The following is a 21,515-nucleotide window of genomic DNA, read 5'->3' as shown; positions in this document are numbered from 1 at the left end:
TTTAAAAAGGATGAAATTTAAGGGGAGAAACTGGCAGACCTTATGTATAAGGTATAAAACCAAATCAAATGAAATTTCGTAATTATTAAGTAAGCGGCTAAATCCTGACTGAGCAAAATTATGAAAAATTTCCCATTGTGAATGAATGTAACAGAAGTATTAATAAAATAACCCATTAAATTTGGGCCAATATCTTTAGGTTAAAAAGCTGGTGAAGAAATAAGAGCCTTGAAAATCTACATATAATGTGATAACTCTGTCTATAGTCCAACAGTCTCCTAACAGTCACACCAAGTCACCAAGGCTGGTATCTGTGAAGAGAACGGTGGCCACATGCAGAATTCTGGACTATCTACCCAAGGCAGAAATGAAACCTACAGGCTTATACGGTGTCAGGCAGCCTTGCTGGGAGGAGAATTTACGTCATAAAGAATCCCCAGGGCTCCCAGATTTATATCCTTGTAGTTCAGTTAAGAGGTGACTGCAACAACCAGGCATCTGAACTTGGAGAGCAGTGAAAATGAATTAGAAATGATAAATGGATCCAAGGGACATTGAGGAAAAAGAAGTGAGGAGACAGGGGAACTATCTGGAGAAGTCACGAAGAATTCTACAGCTTGAACCTCTCTGAGGTGTGGTGGAATGTCAAGAGGCGACTTGGAGAAAGACCTATGGCTTGTGTTCAGGCACCATGAACTTCAGGTGTTGGCAGGACATTCAAGGGAAGATGGCCAGCAGACAGTCAGAAATACATTATCGGCACACGAGCGGGAAGTCGATGTTGAAGTTATCTGGGGGAGTCTTCCAAACAAAAGCGGCAGTGGAGGGCCAGAGGTAAACTCCTAGAGAATGATTACATTTAGAAGGCAGTAGGCTGTACGTAATGAAGAACCTTGGACTTCTCTTATACTGAGAAAAAGTTTAGTTTACTTGTTTTAAAATCACCAAGTGTGGGGGATACTCTGGCATGTTTATGGACCGAAGGGAAAGAGCCTAAAGGGAGAGAGTGTGGAAATCTAAGAGCGCGCTGACTAGCCACGCGGGGATGGGCTTCTCCTTCATCCAGGATAAGGAGACTCCAGGTGGAGAAGGAGAGCCTGACCCTCATTTGATGAATGTGAGGAAGTGAGCTAGGAGTCAGGATGTGACAGTACCAGAGACGTGAAGAGGAACTCCACAGGATAGCACGCACTTCAAGCGAGAATACACGCACTACTGGAAGCCAGGCAGGCAGGAACGGCAGTCGGGAGTGGATCAAATGTCAATGGTGAGGGGTGAGGCAGAGCAGAACCTCCATCACAGAGTTACCACGGAAGTGTTGCCAAGGAGAGGTGGGTTTCAGACAAAAAAAAAAAAAAAAAAAAAAAAAAAGGAGGAAGGAGAGGTCTACAAAAAGACGAGGATGTCAAAAACTCTGTGCATTGTGGAATATAGTCATCCATTCACAATTAATGTATTTAGCAACTGTTACAGACAAGGCAGTGCACTGAGACTATAATGGTGAGCAAAATGGATTGCAACTCTGCCCTCAGGAGGCCTACAGTCTATGAGATGGGCTGACATTATTCCAAAACAGAAACATGGCACACAGTGAGAGCACAGGGGATGTAAGTGGCTAGAGGGGCCCAGACTGTGGCAGGTGAGCATTAGTTCTTGGGACAGGCATGGCATGAAATACTCTCTACATTCTGTGTTAAAATTCAAGGCAAGGCCGTTTGAGGGTTATGGAGATTTAGTCTAGTTTCATAACGTTGCTTAAAAGGTAGAAATACCCTGTCCAAATTAGGCAGGAAACCATTTAAAAGTCACTGAAAAGCAACGGATTAACATTCCTTAGTTTGTACACCTAATTCTCTAGAGACAGAGAAAGACAGGAAGGGATTGGGGGCAGGGGGGAGGGGAGAGAATTCCATTAGCTGTTTTTTTAAAAAATAATTTTATAGTAATGATGCCTTTAGGGCTGATTTTAGTTTTTTCTCCCATACAGTCACTAAGGATCTCCCACTTACAAGATGTTCTATTTTGGTTTCTTTCTTTAAAACGCCATGTGTGGCAAGCAAGCATTCTCGAGAACGAGTTGTTCTGGCGGGACGTGGGTACAACGCCGCAAGGAAAGCCTCTGAATCCAGTGAGGGCCCCCATCAAGCCAACCTGCTTATTCCAAATTCTTCTCTGATATAATTTTTATTAAGATTTGCAATGCTGGCCTGAAGGAATGTTCGATGTGTACTAGAATGATGGAAAAAAAAAAAAGCCCATGACCGAACTTCAGAAGTAGCTAGTTGCAATTCATCAACTTTTCCAGAAGCCATAAAAATAACTTTTAATTGTTGTTGTTCTTAAGCGAGTAGGGGGAAAAAAAAAAAAGATGGTCTCTTCAGGGAGCAAGTACATGAAGAAAAAGGAATAGTGCTCCCTACTAGATCATGAGTCCCATGAGGACAGACACCGAAAGAGTTTTATTCCTGGTGGGACCCCCACCCTGTACCCAAGGCCACAGAAGGTACTTACTAAATATTTACAAAACGAATAACTAAGTCGTAGACAAATGTTTGTTAATCATGTACAAGGCCTGGCCTAACTAGGCTATGATTTATTTTAACAGGTCTTCAGATTTTTCACACAGAGGAAACTGTTTCCAACAGGGCCTTCCTGCAGAGCTCCAAATATTTTGAAAGATAACATAACAAACACTAAAGTTTGAAATTGAGAAAATATCAAAGCCAGCAGGAAGGATGATTAACACTCATAAGAATGGTACAGACATTGTTGACAAATTTTTCAGGTGAACAAAGCCTTACTTGCTGCTTACTGTGTAATTTTAAAATGACAACCCATCAAAGACAAACAACTGAAAAAAAAACAGTTGGAATGATTTATACGTGAAATAATCTTTGAAGAATTTTGTATTTTTAGATAGCAGCGAGTGGCGAAAATTAATGTTTTCACGAGCTATCCCTCCACACACCCCACACTGACATTTCCTTCTTCCTTCTCTCTAAACACGTTAGGCAATTCAGATGTTTCCTCAGTCTTCACTTTCTTTCTCCTAACTGGAAGAGTCAGAAAGCCAATTTAGTTTCATGGTAAAGAAACTGGAAAGGCACCTTGTCCCACTATACTGACACTAAGTCCAAACTGCATTTGTTTTTCCATTCTTTTTGGGCATTCCATGTGAGAATTTGAATCTCTTAGAAAACATGAAACCACACAGAAAACTCTAAAGCCGTATTTTTAACCTGAGATCAAATTCTGTCAAAATATAATATTATGAAGGTTTAGCCCTGTATTGATACTTCAGATGTTTGCCTCACTAACTACATCAGAAACTGATTGAGCTACAAGGCCCTTCACACAGCAGCCCAGCGTTGTGGTGGCAGAGAGCTGACCACACAATGTAATGTGCTCAATGACTAAGGAATCATTTTTAAGACTGGCAAGCAGCAGCAGCAAGGTTTTGTTCCATTCTAAACAGAAAATACCACCTCTCCTATCTCACCTTTCAACCTCACCTTTCAAAGAGAATCAAATGTCTCCTGTTATACCAGTATCTTAAGGGGAGCAAACACAAATGGGGAAATGAGTGGCTCTTACCGTGCTCTATATTAAAGCTCCCAGAGAAGCACAAAAATGTTTTCTTTTGTCTTACTCTTTAGCTTATTTGGCACCCTGGTGACATCTAGTATATGCTAAAAGAGAGGAAGGAAGGAAGGAAGGAAGGAAGGAAGGAAGGAAGGAAGGGAGGAAGGAAGGGAGGAAGGAAGGGAGGAAGGGAGGAAGGGAGGAAGGGAGGAAGGGAGGAAGGGAGGAAGGGAGGAAGGGAGGAAGGGAGGAAGGGAGGGAGGGAGGGAGGAAGGGAGGGAGGAAGGGAGGAAGGGAGGGAGGGAGGGAGGGAGGAAGGAAGGAAGGAAGGAAGGAAGGAAGAAAGAAAGAAAGAAAGAAAGGAAGGAAGGAAGAGACAAAGAAAATCATTTTAAGTATAAACATAGACCTGTACCACTGAGAGAAAACATGGGCCTTGGGCTCAGAAAGACTTGAATTTAATAATCTGTTCTTCCATTTCCTAGCTGGTAATCTTGGGCAAGGTCATTCAACCTTGTTCATAGTCTCTTCCTCAACCATAGAAGGGGATAATACAATTTACCATTTGGGTTGTTGCTAGGGTTAACAGAAAAAATACCCGCAAAGGGTCGTACTGAGTCACCAATATTCAAGAAAGGTGAATGTCTTCCACTACTTTTTTCCCTCCTCCTACACAATCAAGTGGAAAGGGGACTCTTAAAAGGTTTTGAGGAGAATAAATCATAGAAAGTGGGTTATTTACAATTTGGAGCAACTGGGAGAGTGAAATGTCTTTGAAAGCTATTTTCCAGGTCTTCCAGAGGGCACCAGAAAAACAAAAACACCCTGTACAAAATGGACTCCTGCACAGAGCCACCGGTGTTCTCCACTGGTCTCAGGACAATTGCTGAGAGCTGCAGAGAACCAGCATGCACCCAAGGGAAACTGCCATCAGCCCACAGCAGAAGTGCCCTGGGGGGAGTCACAGAGCAAGAAGGTTGACATCACCTACAAGACTGGGAGAGAATCACTAGAACTGGATTTGGCTCTATTTCCCACCAGCTGGGAAGTTGCACAGTTTATTTTTACGCTTGTACCTGCAAAAAATAAAAAAGTAAAGTGAAAAACTAAAAACAAAAGAACCTATTTTATTCAAAAGACCTGTTGTTTACTTGGTGAATCCTTACTGAACCATGTCGAAAATTCACTTAGTGAACTGTCTACACCTAGTTGAGCTACACGTTGTTGTTGCCTTTAGTTTTTTTTTTTTTTTTTTTTTTTTTTTTAAGTCTGTGCTGTTTAAGAAGTGTTGCTATAGTGGCCAAACACAGGAAGTTGCGTTTTACTCCTGTTTCCAAATATGCCTAATGTCAAAATCTGAGGAGAAAAAAAAAAAAGTTCCGTTTCATGACTCTGTTAACCTCAGATTCTTTAGTGTTAAGGCCACCTTTAAGTTCAACATAGTTCCCAAGTCCTGAAGGACTCATATTTACTGAGAATCATCATCTACTGGTCTGGCTAAGAAATCACAGTCAAGGGGACCTCTGTTTATTCTGCACCATCCCCTTTTTGCGATCTAACAGGAACCTTATGCTCTTTCTTTTTGCCCCTGGGACGAGATACCCAGCAATGAAAACAACGTAGGAATGGCACTACCAACACCATAAGTCATTATTCCTTAAATCCTTATTAGTTATTTCCATTGTGTATAGTAAGCCTTCATCTTTAGACTTTAGGATACTGAGCTTTGAATCTGAAATGCCAAGCTTGAATCCCATTGAAATGTTCTCACTTGGAAGAACACCATTACTCTGTGACTTGCAAACGTTGTTAGAATGAGTGTTTGGCCTATTCTGATCTGCTATGTTAAAAAACCAAAGTGACAGGATCACAACCAACGGGTGTGGAGTTTAACTGAAAATTCCTGCACATCCCAACTCCTACTCCGTCACCATTTAGATTCAGATCAGGGCCCAAAAGATTATTGGATCTGGCATGCAGCTTCTTAGGAATGCCTCGTATCTCAGCCATCTCAAGGTCTAACTTACTTTTAGGAAACTCCTGCTCCAAAAGAGGCCAAAAAATTAAACACAGTAATCTCTTAGGTGACTGGAGAGTTTTAAACCCTTTTAAGGGAGAATCTAGGTTTGTAGGATTCTGACGCACCCATCTTACTGGTGTGTTTACAGGGCTCGAGGGACCTGTTCCAAGTAAATTAAAGAATTTGGGACCTCAAGGAAGTGGGTGTGTTTTTGAAGCACTATCTTCATGTCTTGTGACAAGACGAATAAGTCCACCCAGTCTGTCCATCCCAGTGAAGAGTTTCCTGTGAAATTTAGCAAGAGATAGGAAGCCATTATTGAAAGCTGGCTAGGTGCTTTGCAAAGTGTATGGGACATAATATAAATGTGTTTAGTCACATGTGAATCATCCTTGAATTACCAACCTGATTCAATGGGGCTGCTGGATTTTCTGGCAAGAACATTCTTGCTCTGGCTCTACTTTGACAGGTGTTTTAACACTATCTTTCTTTAGCATCCCTATTCATTTTATTTCTTATTTTAGCAGCTTTTTGTGAAGAAACATGTCACTCTGCGGGATATCAAACACATCTAAGATAATAAAAGCATACAGAGTAAGAAAAAAAATCAAACACAGAAAAGAGGAATATATATATGTAGTGACATTTGGGAATAAAGCATTTCTCTAAATAGTGTGCCTCACATTCAGGGATCTCAAAGAAGATTATAAAAAACTAGTCAGGTGGTACTTATATAGTTGCTGACCACACTGGATTAGCATCTTCATAAGCATTTTTTTTTCTTAGCATTACTCAATTTGGTACTCCACTCACAAGGTAATTATTTCTTATACAAGTATGGCAGAAACACAGTGTTCACATAGACTATTTTCTAATTTTACCACTTATTCTCTTTATATTCCATGCCTTATCTCCTAAGTGGCACTGCCTAGTGACACTGATTGGCTCCCGTTGCCAAAAAACACCTTCGATGCATCCTCTTACTCGGGCCATGTCTAACCGAATATGTAGCATCGTTGAAGACGAGCAGGAAAGAAGCTATAGTCTGTTAAGAAGTGCAACTGAAGAAACCAGAAAAAAAGACAATGGACCCAATGTGTTTATGGGCCACTGTGAATGGATCTCAGTTTGTAAACTTGTTTGAAGGATAATGGCAATGGCTGAATTTTGTCCCCCCAAATTCAAATATTGAAGTCTTCATTCCAAGTACCTCAGAATGTGACTTTATTTGGATAGAAGGTCTTTAAAAATGAGGTCATATGTGTGGGCCCGAATCCAATTACCGGTGTCCTTGAAAGACAGTAAGACTGGATAGATGTGTGGGTTCACAGACCATATGGGGATATTGGGAGAAAGTGGCATGGAGAGAGACCTCAGAAGAATCCAAACCTTGATCTTGGACTTCTAAGTGCTAAGTGAGTTCTTAGACTCCAGAACTGTGAGAAAATGAAATTCTGTTGTTGAAGCCAACCCAGTCTGTAGTAATTTGTTATGGTAGCCATAGCAAACTAATACAGACTTTTCCTCTTATCTGTTACGGAGTCTATTCGTACACTGAAGGTAGAGTGAAAATGTCACACAGCTTTCAACCCCATCTCTACCCCGCCCCGCCTAACAGAGGGGAAAAGAAAAGTTCTTTAAAGGCTTCTGCTAGGATCATTTTATAATGGCCTTATTAATTAAAACACCATCATTTGAAAAATGAGGTGTCCGTGTGTTGTGACATTCCGTGGTCTGATGACTAAAGGGGACTCGGGTTTTTTTTTAAGTGTGCAGTTCTAGATCCTTCTTAAAAATCTCCAGTTTGATTTTATTCTTTTCATGTTTTCTTTAAAAAACTGGCAGCCAAGTACTTTCCAAGCGACAGAACACTAGTTGCGCACATATGTATATAATTCCATTTTAGTAGACTTGAGGAAAATGAAACACTGCTCTGTTAGGCACACAGAACATTCAACATGAGCTCAGTTAACTCGTTCTGGCTTATTCCAAGTTTCCATCCTCAGCTGTCTCCTCCAGCCTGGCAGGTCAGCACAAGTTAACTTCACAGATGTAGAAGAAATTTTGAAAAACACAGAATCCCTTTAAATAGATGAAATCGGCAATTGCGATCCTGAATCATCCTGTCACGTTGCCCTTCTCAGTCCTGTGGGCTACCCAGCTGTGTGGTCAGAAACATTTTTATTCTGGAAGGAAGGTCCAGGGCAATGCTCAGCAGGCCCTCCTCAGAACACCTTGGGCAAACAGTGGCCTTTCCCGGGGGAGGCTCAGAAACCCTTCAGAGAAAGCTTGTAAGAGACCCCAATTAAGACTGGAATTTACTTCACACTGGGCAATGTACTGCAAAATAGGCACATCGCTGAAAAGGAAAAGACCCCTGAAATACAAACAGGCAAAAATAAAGAGTCAAACGTTTCCAAAAGGAACATATGAAAAGAATTTCTAAATAAATGATTGCTTCCTTTTGAAGTTTTCAGGATTTGCTGCCCACATTTCTAAAAGAGAAAAGGTCTCGGCCTCCTTTTTAGAAAATGTATTTGACTAAAATCTTTCTTACAGTCCACCCCACGCATTATTAAACACCTGTTCTAATCCAGCCCCTGCTCTGTCGCTTTGGTTCCTCCTTAATTAGCACACAGCCACCTCCAATGAAGTTTACAGGTGTCTTCCTAAAAAGGCAACCGACTCAAAATTCTGGGTCCTTTCCTTAAACAGCAATTGCCATTCTACAGACAGCTTCTTTCCCTTTGAATGTAACTGTATTTACCTGAAACCCAACTCTTGCGGGAAACGAATTATTTTGCAGTCTGTAGTATTAGCAAAATGTATGTAAGAGCAAAAAAACTTCTGGCAACGTGATTTTGCCAAAATTGTCCTTGACAATGGGAATACTTGCTCAGGAATAGGACATATTAATGACCAAATTCATCAAGGCATTGGGTACAGAACACCAGTGTGTTTGAACTGGACATTTTGTAACCTCTGCTTCACGTCAAGAGAAGTCACACATTGTTAATGAAGAGAAAGTCTTCATCTGAAGCCATTTTTTAAGACACTGCTAACCTCCAGAGGATGTTTCTCACATGAAGAGCCTTCTGGAATACTTGCTCAAAATGCAGATTCTGAGACCCCACTCCAAGATGGATTTTGCTATTCTAGAATATGTTGCCCAGAAGAGAGTATTTTTCCCAAGCATACTAAGTGATTCTCACAATCAGGCAAGTCTGTGAAATATCATTATTACCTCAGTAAACATATTTTTAAATTAGTCCATTCAACTATAAAACATTAAACTTTCATAAAATATTTTTTTAGACTATAATAACAAGAGCACGTCAAAGTTGAGTTCTCGTGTGACAATTGTTCAAGAAAGTCTTTTGCAATTAATTCAAAACTATTTGCTGAAGAGAAAAAAATTAATCTACATGAAGAGAAAATGTTAATGGTGATTAATTATAAGTGGCAGTGGATATTTTTATATATTACAGTTAAGTTTGCCTCGCTGCCTTACGACCCAGCCAAGCTACTGAGCAAGTAGAAAGACAAAATAAAGATGCCTTCTTATACAGTAGGTCTCAAAAAAACCATGCCCCATGAGCTTTTCTCAAGAAGCTACCTGTGTGCTCTGTCTAAATAAGGAAATAGACCCAGAAAAAAATAGACGTTGATCTAGGAATCTAAACGTCCAACACCAGACGTAAGTGGAAAGACTCCCCAGCCTGATGTGAAGAGAGATCCAGGGAAACAGGCAGCAAGCTTAGAGGAAGCCACAGTCCAATTTGGTTACAGTTCTTCAAGATGAACTTGACAGAATAACAAAAGTGTTTGAACATGCCGAGAAGAGATTTACATAACTGGGGGAAGATTTGGGGATGAGTATGCAGGACTCTTAGCAAGCAAACAAAAATACCAGTAAGGAAAGCAAAAGCCATGCAGGAAAGAAAAAGTAATCATGGTTTACCACAGGCTTAGCTATCATCAACTTTTTACACAGTTACACAGAATACTGTTCTAATCAAAAGTACAGTGGAAGAACGCTGGGAGGATGAGAACAGTAGGGAAATGTGTGATGGAGGGGAGTGGGTTGGCAGGGGTCAGAGAAAGGGTGAAAAACGAAGCTGTATCTTCAATTTCCAAACTGTGAGTTCAGTGACAATGTGTCAAACTGAACAATCGATAATTAACAAGTAAGCGTGCTATTTAGAGACTGGAGGTAAATACTGAAGAATCCATTTAAACAACTGCAGGTTTCTTGGACACTACTTAACTTTTCACTCAATGCCTATCACTCTACTAATATCCGAACTGGCCAAAAAGGGCTGTTCATTTATTCAATAGTTGTGTCAAGCATATACCTCAGAATAAGGCAGATTAGGGAACAAGATAAGGTCCCTTAGCTTCTGGAGCCTAGGTTCTAGTGAAGGAGGTATTGAAAAAGAAACATGTAAAGAAGCAGGATAGGGGCACCTGGGTGGCTCAGTTGGCTAAGAATCTGACTCTTGATTTCGGCTCAGGTCATGATCTCATGGTTCCTGAGATCTAGCCCCGCATCGGGCTCCCTGCTGAATAGCTTGGAGCCTGCTTGGGATACTCTCTCTCTGCTCCTCTCCCCACCCCCACCCCCCCACCACTCTGGCTTGCACGCAGGGCATACTCAAAATAAACAAACTTTAAAAAAATATTTAAAGAAAAAAGCAGGATTATCTGCGAGATAAAAGCAAAGAAGGAGAAAGAACTGCGGCTTGAGGAGCTAGGCAGGCTTCTCTGAAGAGGGCTGGACAAGGAAGGTCTCCATGAAGCTGGCAACTGAAGGAGTACGCTTTGGAAAGAGCTAGCCAGAGAGTGTCCCTTTCATCCCAGACAAAGAGGGAGCAGCAACTTCCAAGGTCACAGGTAAGAACAAGCAAGGCTTGTCTGGTGACTGGAAAAGGGAGTAAGACTGTGGCACGAGGGGGTGTGGGGGAGGGGCAGGGGCCAAGGATCAGAGAGGATCCTGTGGCCTTGTGGGCCAGAGTAAGAAATCTGGATTTCATTCTAAGGGCAATGGGAAGACGCAGGAAGGCAGTGAGTAAGGCAGTGATGTGATTTATGTTTTAAAACATTACTTTGGCTGCTGTGTGGAACGTGAATTGCAGAAGGCTGAGAACAGAAGCAGGAGACCAGCTCCACCTCACTACGGTTGTGCAATGACTGTGGTCAGGGCCTGGATGGTGGCAGTAGAGATAGAAGTGGGTGGACTAGAGAGACATTGGGAAAGGAAATCGTACAGGACACGTGGATGGTTCGGTGAGGAGGGGAAGGGAAGACTCAAGGAGGCCTCCTCAACTTCCAGCTAGAATGCACGAGGTGGCTGGAGGTATTATTTGGTGACATGCAGAAAGTTCAGGGGAGAAGGGATTTGGCGGGTAAACTCAAGCTTTCTGTTTAGACCTCTTACCTGTAGGATGCCCATTAAGGACCCAAGCAGACCTGCCCCACAGGCTCTAGCATATCTGAGCCTAGAGCGCAAGGTGAGAGCAGAGCTGCAGATACAGACGTGGGCATCACCCCGCTCCCGTTTCTCCAGCCACCCCCCAGGTCGGGAGTTCATTCCACCTTGCTGGATTATCCTAGCAGACCTCTTGGCCGTGGGGAGGTCTCCCCCAGGAAATCCATACTGCGTGCTCGGCAGGCAGATTCATCCCCTGGGGCAAAGCTGTAATCATTTCTCATTTGATAAAAAACCTTCAGTGCTTCCCACCGCCTGTGTCCTTCTTGCCTTTCAGAGCCAGAATTCTTGTCCCCATTCTGTACTTTCTGGACTCCCTCATTTGTCCCCACAATTCTCCAGGGGTCCCTTTCCTCCCACTTTCCTTTCTGCCCATCTCCACTAAGCACAGACCCTTGTGGGCAGGGGCTGTGTATGATTTCCCTTTGAATCTTCCCCCATGGCCCAGCACAGAATCTTCCGTGTAATCACTTCATTTTTTTTAATTTTTAGAAATGTTTATTCATTTTGAGAGAGGGAGAGGGAGGCGGGGGGGGGGGAGTGAGAGAGAGAGAGAGAGAGAGAGAGAGAGAGAGAGAGAGAGAGAATACCAAGCAGGCTCTGTGCTTTCAGCGCTGAGCCCCTATGCGGGGGGGGGGGGGGGGGGGGGGGGGGCTGGAACTCACAAAGAGCCAGATCATGACCTCAGCTGAAACCAAGAGTCAGTCCACGACTGAGTCACCCAGGTGTGCCAGTAACACCTTACAAAATGAGCCAATTTGCAGGAATATATTCACCAAGCACATACCGGCACAGCTTTCCAGGTTATTCCTAAGCAAAACACCACTTAAGTCCCTCCTTTGTCAACCAAAATTCCCTTAGTGTTAATGGCTGAAATGTTATACTTGCCAGAAGGTTTATATGAATAAAAACATCCAGCCCCTTGAAACAAAAATAAATGGAGGCATAAGCAAATATAAACGATAACAGAGCAAACTTTTAAAAGCAATGTTATTTGCCCATTCCCTTCTGGGGAACAAAAACTGTTGTTTTTGGTTTGGGTTCCCCTGCTCAGATAGCGGTGGGATAGAGAGTGGACCAGAAGTGTTTATTTGCTTAAGACTATTTCTACCTCAAGAACACTTTTACGTAAGTTGAGTCCCCACTAAATATGAATCTTTACTCCCAAGAATACAGACTCCCAAGAATGGGCAGTTAGCCCATTACACTGAAGTCCCTCAAGACCAGAAAGGGTGTTGGAACTTCTCCTTTATTCAAGTTAAAGAGGCTTATTTAGAGGATCAACAACCCAGAGTCCTTATCTCCTGCCCTCCTGCATTAAGTAGGCAAAAGGTGAAGTCTGACTCCCCCACTGATTGTTATCCTCTCAGACTTTGGAAGATAAAATATATTTAAGCTAAAAATATTTGGAATATTACTCATTGACCAGACCTGATGAGCTGTGGACCAAAGAGAAGTAAATGAAATTCAAATTTTTGCTCATTTTCTCTCCAAGTGATTATGATCAAACAGACTAAGAAGAAAATTAACCCCCAAGAGAAGATGGCTATAAGGACCTATATTTTTGTTTTCATCATGGAATTCACAAGAAAAAATAAAGTGGCTGCAAAACAGTCAATGATTTTAAAACTGAGTTGATTTCATGCCAGCTAGAGAAAAGCCAATACGGTTACAGGGCAACTTTATTCCAGCGGAGGTCCCGGCAGACCCTGGATATGAAATCCCTGGCCACGATCATGTCCAAAGCAGATGAAAGCAGAAGCTACCACACTATTCCTCATAAATGAATTTCCTCTCTCTCTGTGTAGATTTGTCTTCATGCACATATTTTAAAAATAGAATCATTATTTTAAACCTGCCTTTTTATATTATTTATTATATAAATCACTTTTCAAAATTATGTTTTACACCATTTTTAAGTAGCTTATTCCATCACATGATTGTTTCCCACATAACTGAAAACATTTCTTGGTGTTCAACTGCTATTTCCAATTTTTGGCTTTCATAAACATTACCCCAGTGAGCAAGTAATTATTTCCTTTACAATATGCTCCTAAAAGTGGAACTGCTGGGTCTGGGTGTATGCACATTTTAAGGTTTTTAATCATCAAGCTGCTCTTCTGATAGGTTGTACCAATTTAAACTATCACAAGACAATCATCTGAGAATCATTCTAATCCTTGCTCAGTGCATACGTGATCGATAGCATCTTTTCTTTTTTTTTTCATTGAATTGCTAAAACTATATATATATACCAATATACCAATTTCATATACCAATTGGTAAATTATGTCTCTTCTTTGGTTAAGTAATGTGGGCAAGGTAACTCTTATGCTTCAGTTTTCCTCATCTGGAAAATGGGGATATTAATAAAATTGATGTTGTGAGGAGATTAAAAATTTTTAATAGTTCCTACAGTGAGTTCAGTTTCTTATTGATTTCTTTTTCTTACTGATTTTTAAGGGCCTTAGTCCATAAAGATATTAATTATTGTTTTCAATATATTTAATGCAAATATTTTGTCAGGTTTATGATTTCCTTTTTCAATTTTCTGATGATGGGGCTCTTAGCTATGCATACGTTTTAAAATATCATTAAAGCATTCACTTTAAATCAGAATAAGTTACAGAGATCCAATATTCAAATACAAGAAAAATAGAAAAGGAAAGCGTGACTCTTTAGTTTGTAAAAAAGAAAAGGATTGATAAATTTGACTATGTAAAAACAGGAGTTTTTATATGAAAAAAAATAAATTTAAGAGGTAAGAATAACAGAAAAATATAAGCACAAGGCTAATCTTAAAAAAAATCTCCACAAAAAGCTGCAAGAAAACATAAAATAAGGCTATAAACAATTCAGAGAAAAAGAAATACAAATACCCCACTTCACTCATAATCAAAGTGAGATATCCCTTTTTGCATATCGACTGACATGGGTTTTTGCAAATTAATTATGCATAACATTGTGGTCAGGTACAGTCGTGTAGAGTGTTCACTGCACAAGGACATCTGGGCAAGGGGGTATGTTGGGACTCAATTCCTGCTAATGTTCCACTTGTTAAATCATGTGCCTGCAGGGCGGCTTCAACCAGAGGGAGGGACTTCAGTTTCTCACAAAGCACTATACGGTCTAAGAGAAACCCTGATACTCCTGTGGTGTTGGTGAAGAGTTCAAAAATGGAATTCTCATATACTAAGCAGCCTCTTTGAGAGTAATTTGGCAAAGTCTACTAAAATGAAATATAAAAATCTTTTGACTCTACAATTCTAGGATTTTATTGGTACACGTAGTTCAAGGTGTTCAGATAAAGATGTGCATTTCAGCATTTTTCATCATAGCACATACATAAAAGAACCCCAAAACAATCTAAAAATACAAACCTAAAGTATAAAAACATTAAGTTCTTTTAAAAAGCATGATATACCTACAGATTATAAAATTGCTTGTTTATAAGATTAAAGAGATTCGGTGCCTGAGTGGATCAACCCTTAAGCAACTGAGTTTGGCTCAGGTCATAATCTCACAGTTTGTGAGTTCGAGTCCCACACTGGGTGATCTTAAGCCCCACTTTGGGTGAGCCCTGTTCTCTGTCTCTCTCTCTCTCTCTCTCTCCCTCTGCCCCTCCCCGCACCCACGCGCGTGTGCTTTCTCTCAAAATAATAATAATAATAATAATAATAATAATAATAATAGATTAAAGAGATTGATATGGAAATATTTTGAAGTTATATTACATGAAAAGCTCAAACTCTAGAGCAGTAAATGTAGTATGTCTTGCTTGTGTTTTGATAAAGATAAATACTTGAATGAAAACTGTCTGAAATGGGGGGAAAAGAGTTGTTCATTCCAGGTTATAATTGGTAAGAGACTGAGGTCTGGGGGCGGGGGGGGGGGGGAGTCAAACTCACTTTTAGCTTGAATCACCTTGTAAAGTTTGACCTTTGACCATGTGGTATGTTATTTTCATTAAGGCAATTAAACTCTATCCTTTTTGCTTTCATGATTTCTTCTTACAGAGATCCAGGTTTACACAGAAATGGATAAGTATTCTGTGCAGAAAAAATATAAATCCCTGACCAAAATATGAAAGCCTAGAAACACAAATACATATAGATTCCATCATGGCCTAGATGTGATGTGCAAACTTTATTCGCTCATTCCTTTGTCTCCCCAAAATCAAAGAGTGGCTTTCTCTGCCCTTTTAACTCAAGGGGTGAGGCGGAGCCTCGGGGGGGGGGGGGTGTGTGCTGAAGAAACAGCTACTAGATTCAGATACCAGCCTTCAGACAACAGAGCCAGAGTAACAACAAAATTCTTGATGTAAAAAACAAACAAACATAACTCTCATTCATATGATCATTGGCTTAAAGCAATTGGGCTGTTCATTGACAATATCGTTGATTCAGTCATACATTCAACAAACATTTATTGTGTCCAATCTAGCATGCCTTATACGTGGCGAGGGGAATACTGAAATCTCAATGCTTCTAGGGCATGAGGCCAGAGGGTACTAAAACCACCCTATTTGGTGACATATCCGTTTAGCCTGTGCTTAGAAATAATGGATCTAGTCCTCAATGAGATACTAGCAAACCAAATCCTGCAACACATAAAAGGATTATACACCATACCCAAGTAAGCTTTATTCCAGGAATGCAAACTTGGTTTAACATCTGAAAATCAATTAATGCTATATTAATAGAATGAAGGACAGAAAACACACAATCATCTCAAGAGAGCCACAAAAAAAAAAAAAAAAAAAAGTCTTTGACTCTTGCATGATAAAGATGCTCCCAAACTAGGAATAGAAGGGAACCTTTTGATAAAGGGCATCTATGAAAAGCCCACAACTAACATGACACTAAATGGTAAAAACTGATTGTTTGCCCCCTTAGATCAGGAAGAAGACAAGAATGTTCACCCTTGGGCTCTGTCATGGTGGGTTTGCTATAAAAGACCATCAGCCTTGTGGGACTGGCTAGATGTCAGAGTCACACGAGAGGCTAAGAATATTGTAAAGTTTCTCAATGTTCTTCAGCAAATTCCTAAAAATACAGCATATAGAAAGTATACAGAATAGATTACAAATGAGAAGCTGAATATGGTTAAAGCAGAATCAGGTGTTAAGAAATTCAAAGACCAACTTCAGGGTGGCCAACTATAGGAGTGATTCTTCAGGCTGAAAATGAACTAAATCTGGCCAGAAAAATGATACAGTGGAAATCAAGGTAGCCTTTAGAGGAAGAGCCTCCTGCCAACCAATGGAAATGGCCAATATAATCATTATTAAATGACTAGTGTGGTGATAGAAAACCAATGTAATTAAATGTTCTGTTATATGAAAAGAAAAAGAATGTCCACTCTTGGCACTTGTATTTAACATGATAGTGTATAATGAGTGAGGGCAATTGGACAAGGAAAAGAAGACAAAAGATCTTCAGATTGGAAAACAAGAAGTAAAATTATCTCTATTTGCACATAAAATCTTATATATAGAAATAATAAGGAATGCACTGAAAAACTATCGGGACCAAAAAATGAGTTCCACAAGTTTGTAGGGTATAAGATGAATGTATAAAAATTAATTTTTGTATATTATATGCTAGCAGACAACGTTCTCAAAATGAAATAAGAATATAATTTCATTTATAGTGGCATCAAAAATAATAAATATGCAGGGATAAATTTAACAAAGAAGGAGCAAGACTTCTATGCTGAAAACTACAAAACACCGTGGAAGGAAATTAAGGAAGATTTCTAAATAAGATCTAAACTTCTAAATAAGATCTAAATAAGGTCTAAATAAGATCTAAATAAATGGAAAGATGTTCGTGTTTACAGACTGAAAGACTTCACATTGTTAAGAGAATAACATTATTCAACACAATCCCCATCAAACTCCCAGCTGGCTTTTTTGCAGAAACTGACAAGCTGAATGTGAGATTTATATAAAAATGCAAGGAGATTAGGATGGCAAAAAATCTTGCAAAAGAAGAACAAAGTTAGCAGACACTTTTCTGTTTCAAAACTTGCTGCAGAGCTATAGTAATCTAGACAGCACGGCATATTAATAGACATGTAGATCAACAGGATAGAAGTTCAGAAATAAACCTTACATTTACTGTCAGCTGATTCGTGACAAGGTGCCAAGACAATTCAATAGGGAAAGAGTCATCCATTCAACAAATGGTGCTTGACAACTAGATATCCACATGCAAAAGAATGAAAATTAGAACCCTACAATACACCACACATAAAAATTAACTTAAAACAGATCACAGATCTAGGGGCACCTGGGTGGCTCAGTCTGTTAAGTGCCAGACTTCAGCTCAGGTCATGATCTCACAGTCTGTTAAGTGCCAGACTTCAGCTCAGGTCATTATCTCACAGTTTGTAAGTTCAAGCCCCGCACTGGGTTCCCTGCTGTTGCAACAGAGTCGGCTTTGGATCCTCTGTCCCCCCTCTCTCTGCCCCTCCCCTGTTCAAGCGTGTACATTCTCACTCTTTCTCTCTCAAAATAAATAAATAAATAAATACAAGTTTAAAAAAATGTATCACGGACCTAAATGTAAGAGCTAAAATTATAAAACTCTTAGAAGAAAACTTAGGTGTAAATCTTCTTGACATTGGTTAGGCAATGGTTTCTTAGATAAGACTCCAAAAATACAAAGAGAAGAAAAAAAGGTGAACTGGAAATAATCAAAATTTCAAAATTCTGAATTGCAAACCATATCAAGAAAGTGAAAAGACAACCCACAGAATGGGAGAAAGTATTTGTAAATCACATATCTGGTAATGACTTATCTCCAGTATGTAAAGAATTCTTTTATCCCAATAACAGGAAGTCAAGGGGCACCTGGGTGGCTCAGTCAGTTGAGCGTCCGACTTTGGCTCAGATCATGGTCTCATGGCTTGTGAGTTTGAGCCCTGCATCAGGCTCTGTGCTGACAGCTCAGAGCCTGGAGCCTGGTTGGGATTCTGTCTCTGTCTCTCTCTGCCCCTCCCTGACTCATGCTCTGTCTCTGTCTGTCTGTCTCTCTCTCTGTCTCTCAAATATAAATAAACATTAAAAAAAATAGGAAGTCAAATTACCTAATTAAAATTGGGCAAAGAATCTGAATAGACATTTTTCCAAAGAAGACATATGGATGGCCAACAGGTACGTGAAAAAGATGCTCAATGTCATAGTAATTAGGAAAATGCAAATCAACACCACTATGAGATACAACTTCACATTTACCAGGACGGCTAAAATCAAAAAGATAAATAACAAGTATTGGCAAGGATGTAGAGAAACTGGAAACTTCATATACTGCTGGAGGGAATGTAAGATGGTACAGCTGCTTTGAAAAACTGGCAGTTCCTTAAAACATAACATAAACATAGGATTACTATGTGGCCCAGCAATTCTACTCCTAGAAATATACCAAAAAGAAATGAAAACATATGTTCACCAACAACTTGTACATGAAGTTCATAGCAGCACTCTTCATAGAACCAAAACCTAGAAATAACCTAAATAAATGTCCATCAACTGATGGAAAGAGAGAGAAAACGTGGTATATTCCTATAGTGGGATGTTACCCGGCAATGAAAAGAAATGAAGGACTGATACATGCTACAACATGGATGGCCCTTGATAACACTATGCTGAGTGAAAGAAGTCAGTCACAAAAGGCCATGTGATGTTATGATTCCATTTATATGAAATGTTCAGAATAAGCAGAGAAGATTTGTTATTTAGGGCTGGGGGTTGAGAGGGATGGTAAAAGTGACTGATGGTTGCACAACACCAAATATACTAAAAAATAATGAAGTGTACATTTTCAGTGGGTGAGTTTGGTATGGTATGGTAATTATGTCAATACAGCTGTTTTTAAAAAATAGAAATAATGATTAATGGTCTTCCTAAAACTTTGAGAAATAGATACAGCCCTAAGCTGAAAGGTTCAAAAGAGCCTAAAATCAAGAGTGAAAAGCAAGCTAACTTGTGGCCTGTAATGATTATTTTACAAAAGCCCAAATCAAACATCTTCTGTGGTCAAGCATAACTTTTTATTTTAACTCACTTTCTATATAAATCGGTTGCACAATTTCTCAACATGATTAGTCACTTTATAGGGAATTATAGCAATCTGGGCATTTTTCGCTATACTGGGTAAGAGCTAGAACAGTCATATTTTAAGATTCTATTCTGCTTCTTAGTGATCAGTTATGCAATATTCCTTGCCCTTTGTAAAGGCAAAATTCACTTTTCTAATATTAATCCCAACAATATTTTGCAGCAAAAGAACTAAGTCCTGGGCGTACTTTATAGCTGTTGTATTTGAGTACGGATTCAATTCTACGCTTTACCAGTGCAGAAATATAAAATATAAATTCTTCCTTACAATGAAAGAAGCCACACTGTTTTTTAAAGTAAGACAAAGGAAACTAAGCGTCATTTGCACAAGATAGTTTACTAAAATTAAGATCCTAATCAACACGCCCCCCTTCCCCATCCCACCCATCCCATTCCCAAAGGCGTCAATACGAAGTCTCTGATGTTCTGGTGCATTGTATAACCCTTGTCATTAACAAGAAGGAAAGGTGTGATCTAGTCTTGGATTTTGATTTCTCTCCTTTGTAGAGGGTTCCTCCTTTGGCGACATTAACATAAGCGCTAGTAAAGCTTGTGATTTTTCAGGGTGTGAAGCAGCGCAGTATAAACAAACCCATGTGGGGGTAAGTTGGAATGATAGAATGCTATCTAGCTGGAGACATCCTGGAGCTGATTAAAAAAACCTTCATCTGTGCCCTGTCACTTCCTTTCAGCAAGATCCTGTTAATGTTTACACAATTTTAAAAGTGTATCAGATATCTCAAGGAATAACGTAAATGGCCCCTTTGAGGTTTTTTTTTTTTTTAATGTTGATGGAAAAATATCAAAATAATACTTTTAAATTTATTTCATTATCCAATTACAAATAACGCCACCAAAAAGTTGTTTATCCCTACCCTGCTGGAGAAATGCCAAACGTACCTTCCTTCCCTTTTTTTTTAAGAAAATGGAAAAAAAAAAAAAAAAAAAACCAACCCAACTTAAAACAGAGGATTGTAACTTAGAAACGTTACACACGATTCCTTCCATAAACTGAACTTTCAGCCCTCGGTAACTGAGTTGGTGAGATATGTTTCCCCCAGTTTTGTAGCTTTGGGGTCTAACATAAAACAGATTATCTTTTGAAACGATTAAGCCTTTTTAAAGTTAGTTTCTAAGTATTCAGAGTTCTGCCAGGATTAGAGGAGGCAATCAGCACGTCTACTCCGAAAACAAACCATAAATCAGTTGACAAGCTTGAAAGAATTCGGTTCTAGTCTGTTCGCAAGCCAAGCGTAAATACAGAAAAACCTGTTGGCACGTTTATCTAGCTCTCTAAGTTTCCCGTTCTAAAAACACCGCAATACGCAAATGGCGTTTCTCGTAACTTTCAGGCTCCGAAGAAATTCAGATAAACACCCAGGCGAGGCATCTCGTGTGGAAAATGGAGCCTGTGCCTTTAAGGTAAAATCGGCTGGATCCCAAAACGCATTCCACTTCTCCACGACAAAGAGTTTGGGGGAGCGCTACCTCTCGGGTTTCTCCGACGGACTTGGCGGGTTCGGGCACAGCCCGACGTGCCGCCGAGCCCTCGGCCGTCCCAGCTGCCCTGAGCAAGCCCAGCGCCCGCGCGGCCGGGGCGCTCCGTGCGCCCGGGACTCACCGCTGCTGGGCTGCGGGGACAGCGTGGAGACCGAGGTCTGGCCCATGTCTGGGGTCGTGGGGCCAGGTCCGGCGATCACGCGGCTCCTTTGGTCCTTCGATCATGGGTCCGCTCGCAGGCAGGTTTCCAAGCGCTCATTTTCCGGGCTGTGCGGAGCTGCCCGCCAGATCCCCTCACCTTCTCCCCGGCGCGGGTCTCCCAGCCCGGCCGGCCGCAGCCGGCGAGGCGGATCCTGCCCAGCGGATGCCTGTCATTCCTCTATGCAGATTAGCTGGGGTCAGGGGTCACGGGGGAGGAGGGAGGGGAGGAGGGGGAATGGGCGCAGGGGGACGAAGTAGTGGGGAGGAGAGAGGCCCCCGGCCGGTCCCGCGGCGCCCGCGGGGGCTGTGAGACCGGCACCCCCCACCCCCACACCCCAGGGTAGTAGAGAGTTCAGGCGACTCCCGTTTAACTTAAAAGGTTCAATGTCAAATGATCCTTTAGGGCTGGAAGAAAAGGAATTAAAGTACTTAGTCACGGTACTTAATTTAACAAAATTTGTTTCTTTAAAGTTGGTTTCGTCCTCACATTCTGTTAGCAGTCTTGCAGCACTGTTTGATGTCTGCTCTGTGTAGGGCTTTTCTCCTTTAAAAAATTATCTTCCTTTTAGCAAACACAATAAAAAAAATTCGTTACCTCAGTT

At 40.6% G+C, this 21,515-nt stretch overlaps 1 protein-coding gene and 1 pseudogene across 6 annotated transcripts in view; one reads left to right on the top strand and one right to left on the bottom strand.

Moving 5' to 3' along the window:
• Positions 1-21,077, bottom strand: part of PHACTR2 (phosphatase and actin regulator 2) — a 129,730-nt gene extending 108,653 nt beyond the window's left edge. For all 6 annotated transcript variants that reach the window (XM_042987248.1, XM_042987249.1, XM_042987252.1 and 3 more), the window contains exon 1: positions 20,834-21,077. In XM_042987248.1, coding sequence (XP_042843182.1) covers positions 20,834-20,879 — 46 coding nt within the window. In that variant the 5' untranslated portion in view covers positions 20,880-21,077. The remainder of the gene's footprint in view (positions 1-20,833) is intronic.
• Positions 14,980-16,675, top strand: LOC122238763 (annotated as a pseudogene).
• Positions 21,078-21,515: the final 438 nt, after the last annotated feature.

The sequence above is a fragment of the Panthera tigris genome, chromosome B2 (assembly GCF_018350195.1).
Source record: "Panthera tigris isolate Pti1 chromosome B2, P.tigris_Pti1_mat1.1, whole genome shotgun sequence".
Lineage (NCBI taxonomy): Eukaryota > Metazoa > Chordata > Mammalia > Carnivora > Felidae > Panthera > Panthera tigris.
The sequence above is the reverse complement of the archived record's forward strand: the minus strand, read 5'-3'. Positions and strand labels throughout refer to the sequence as shown.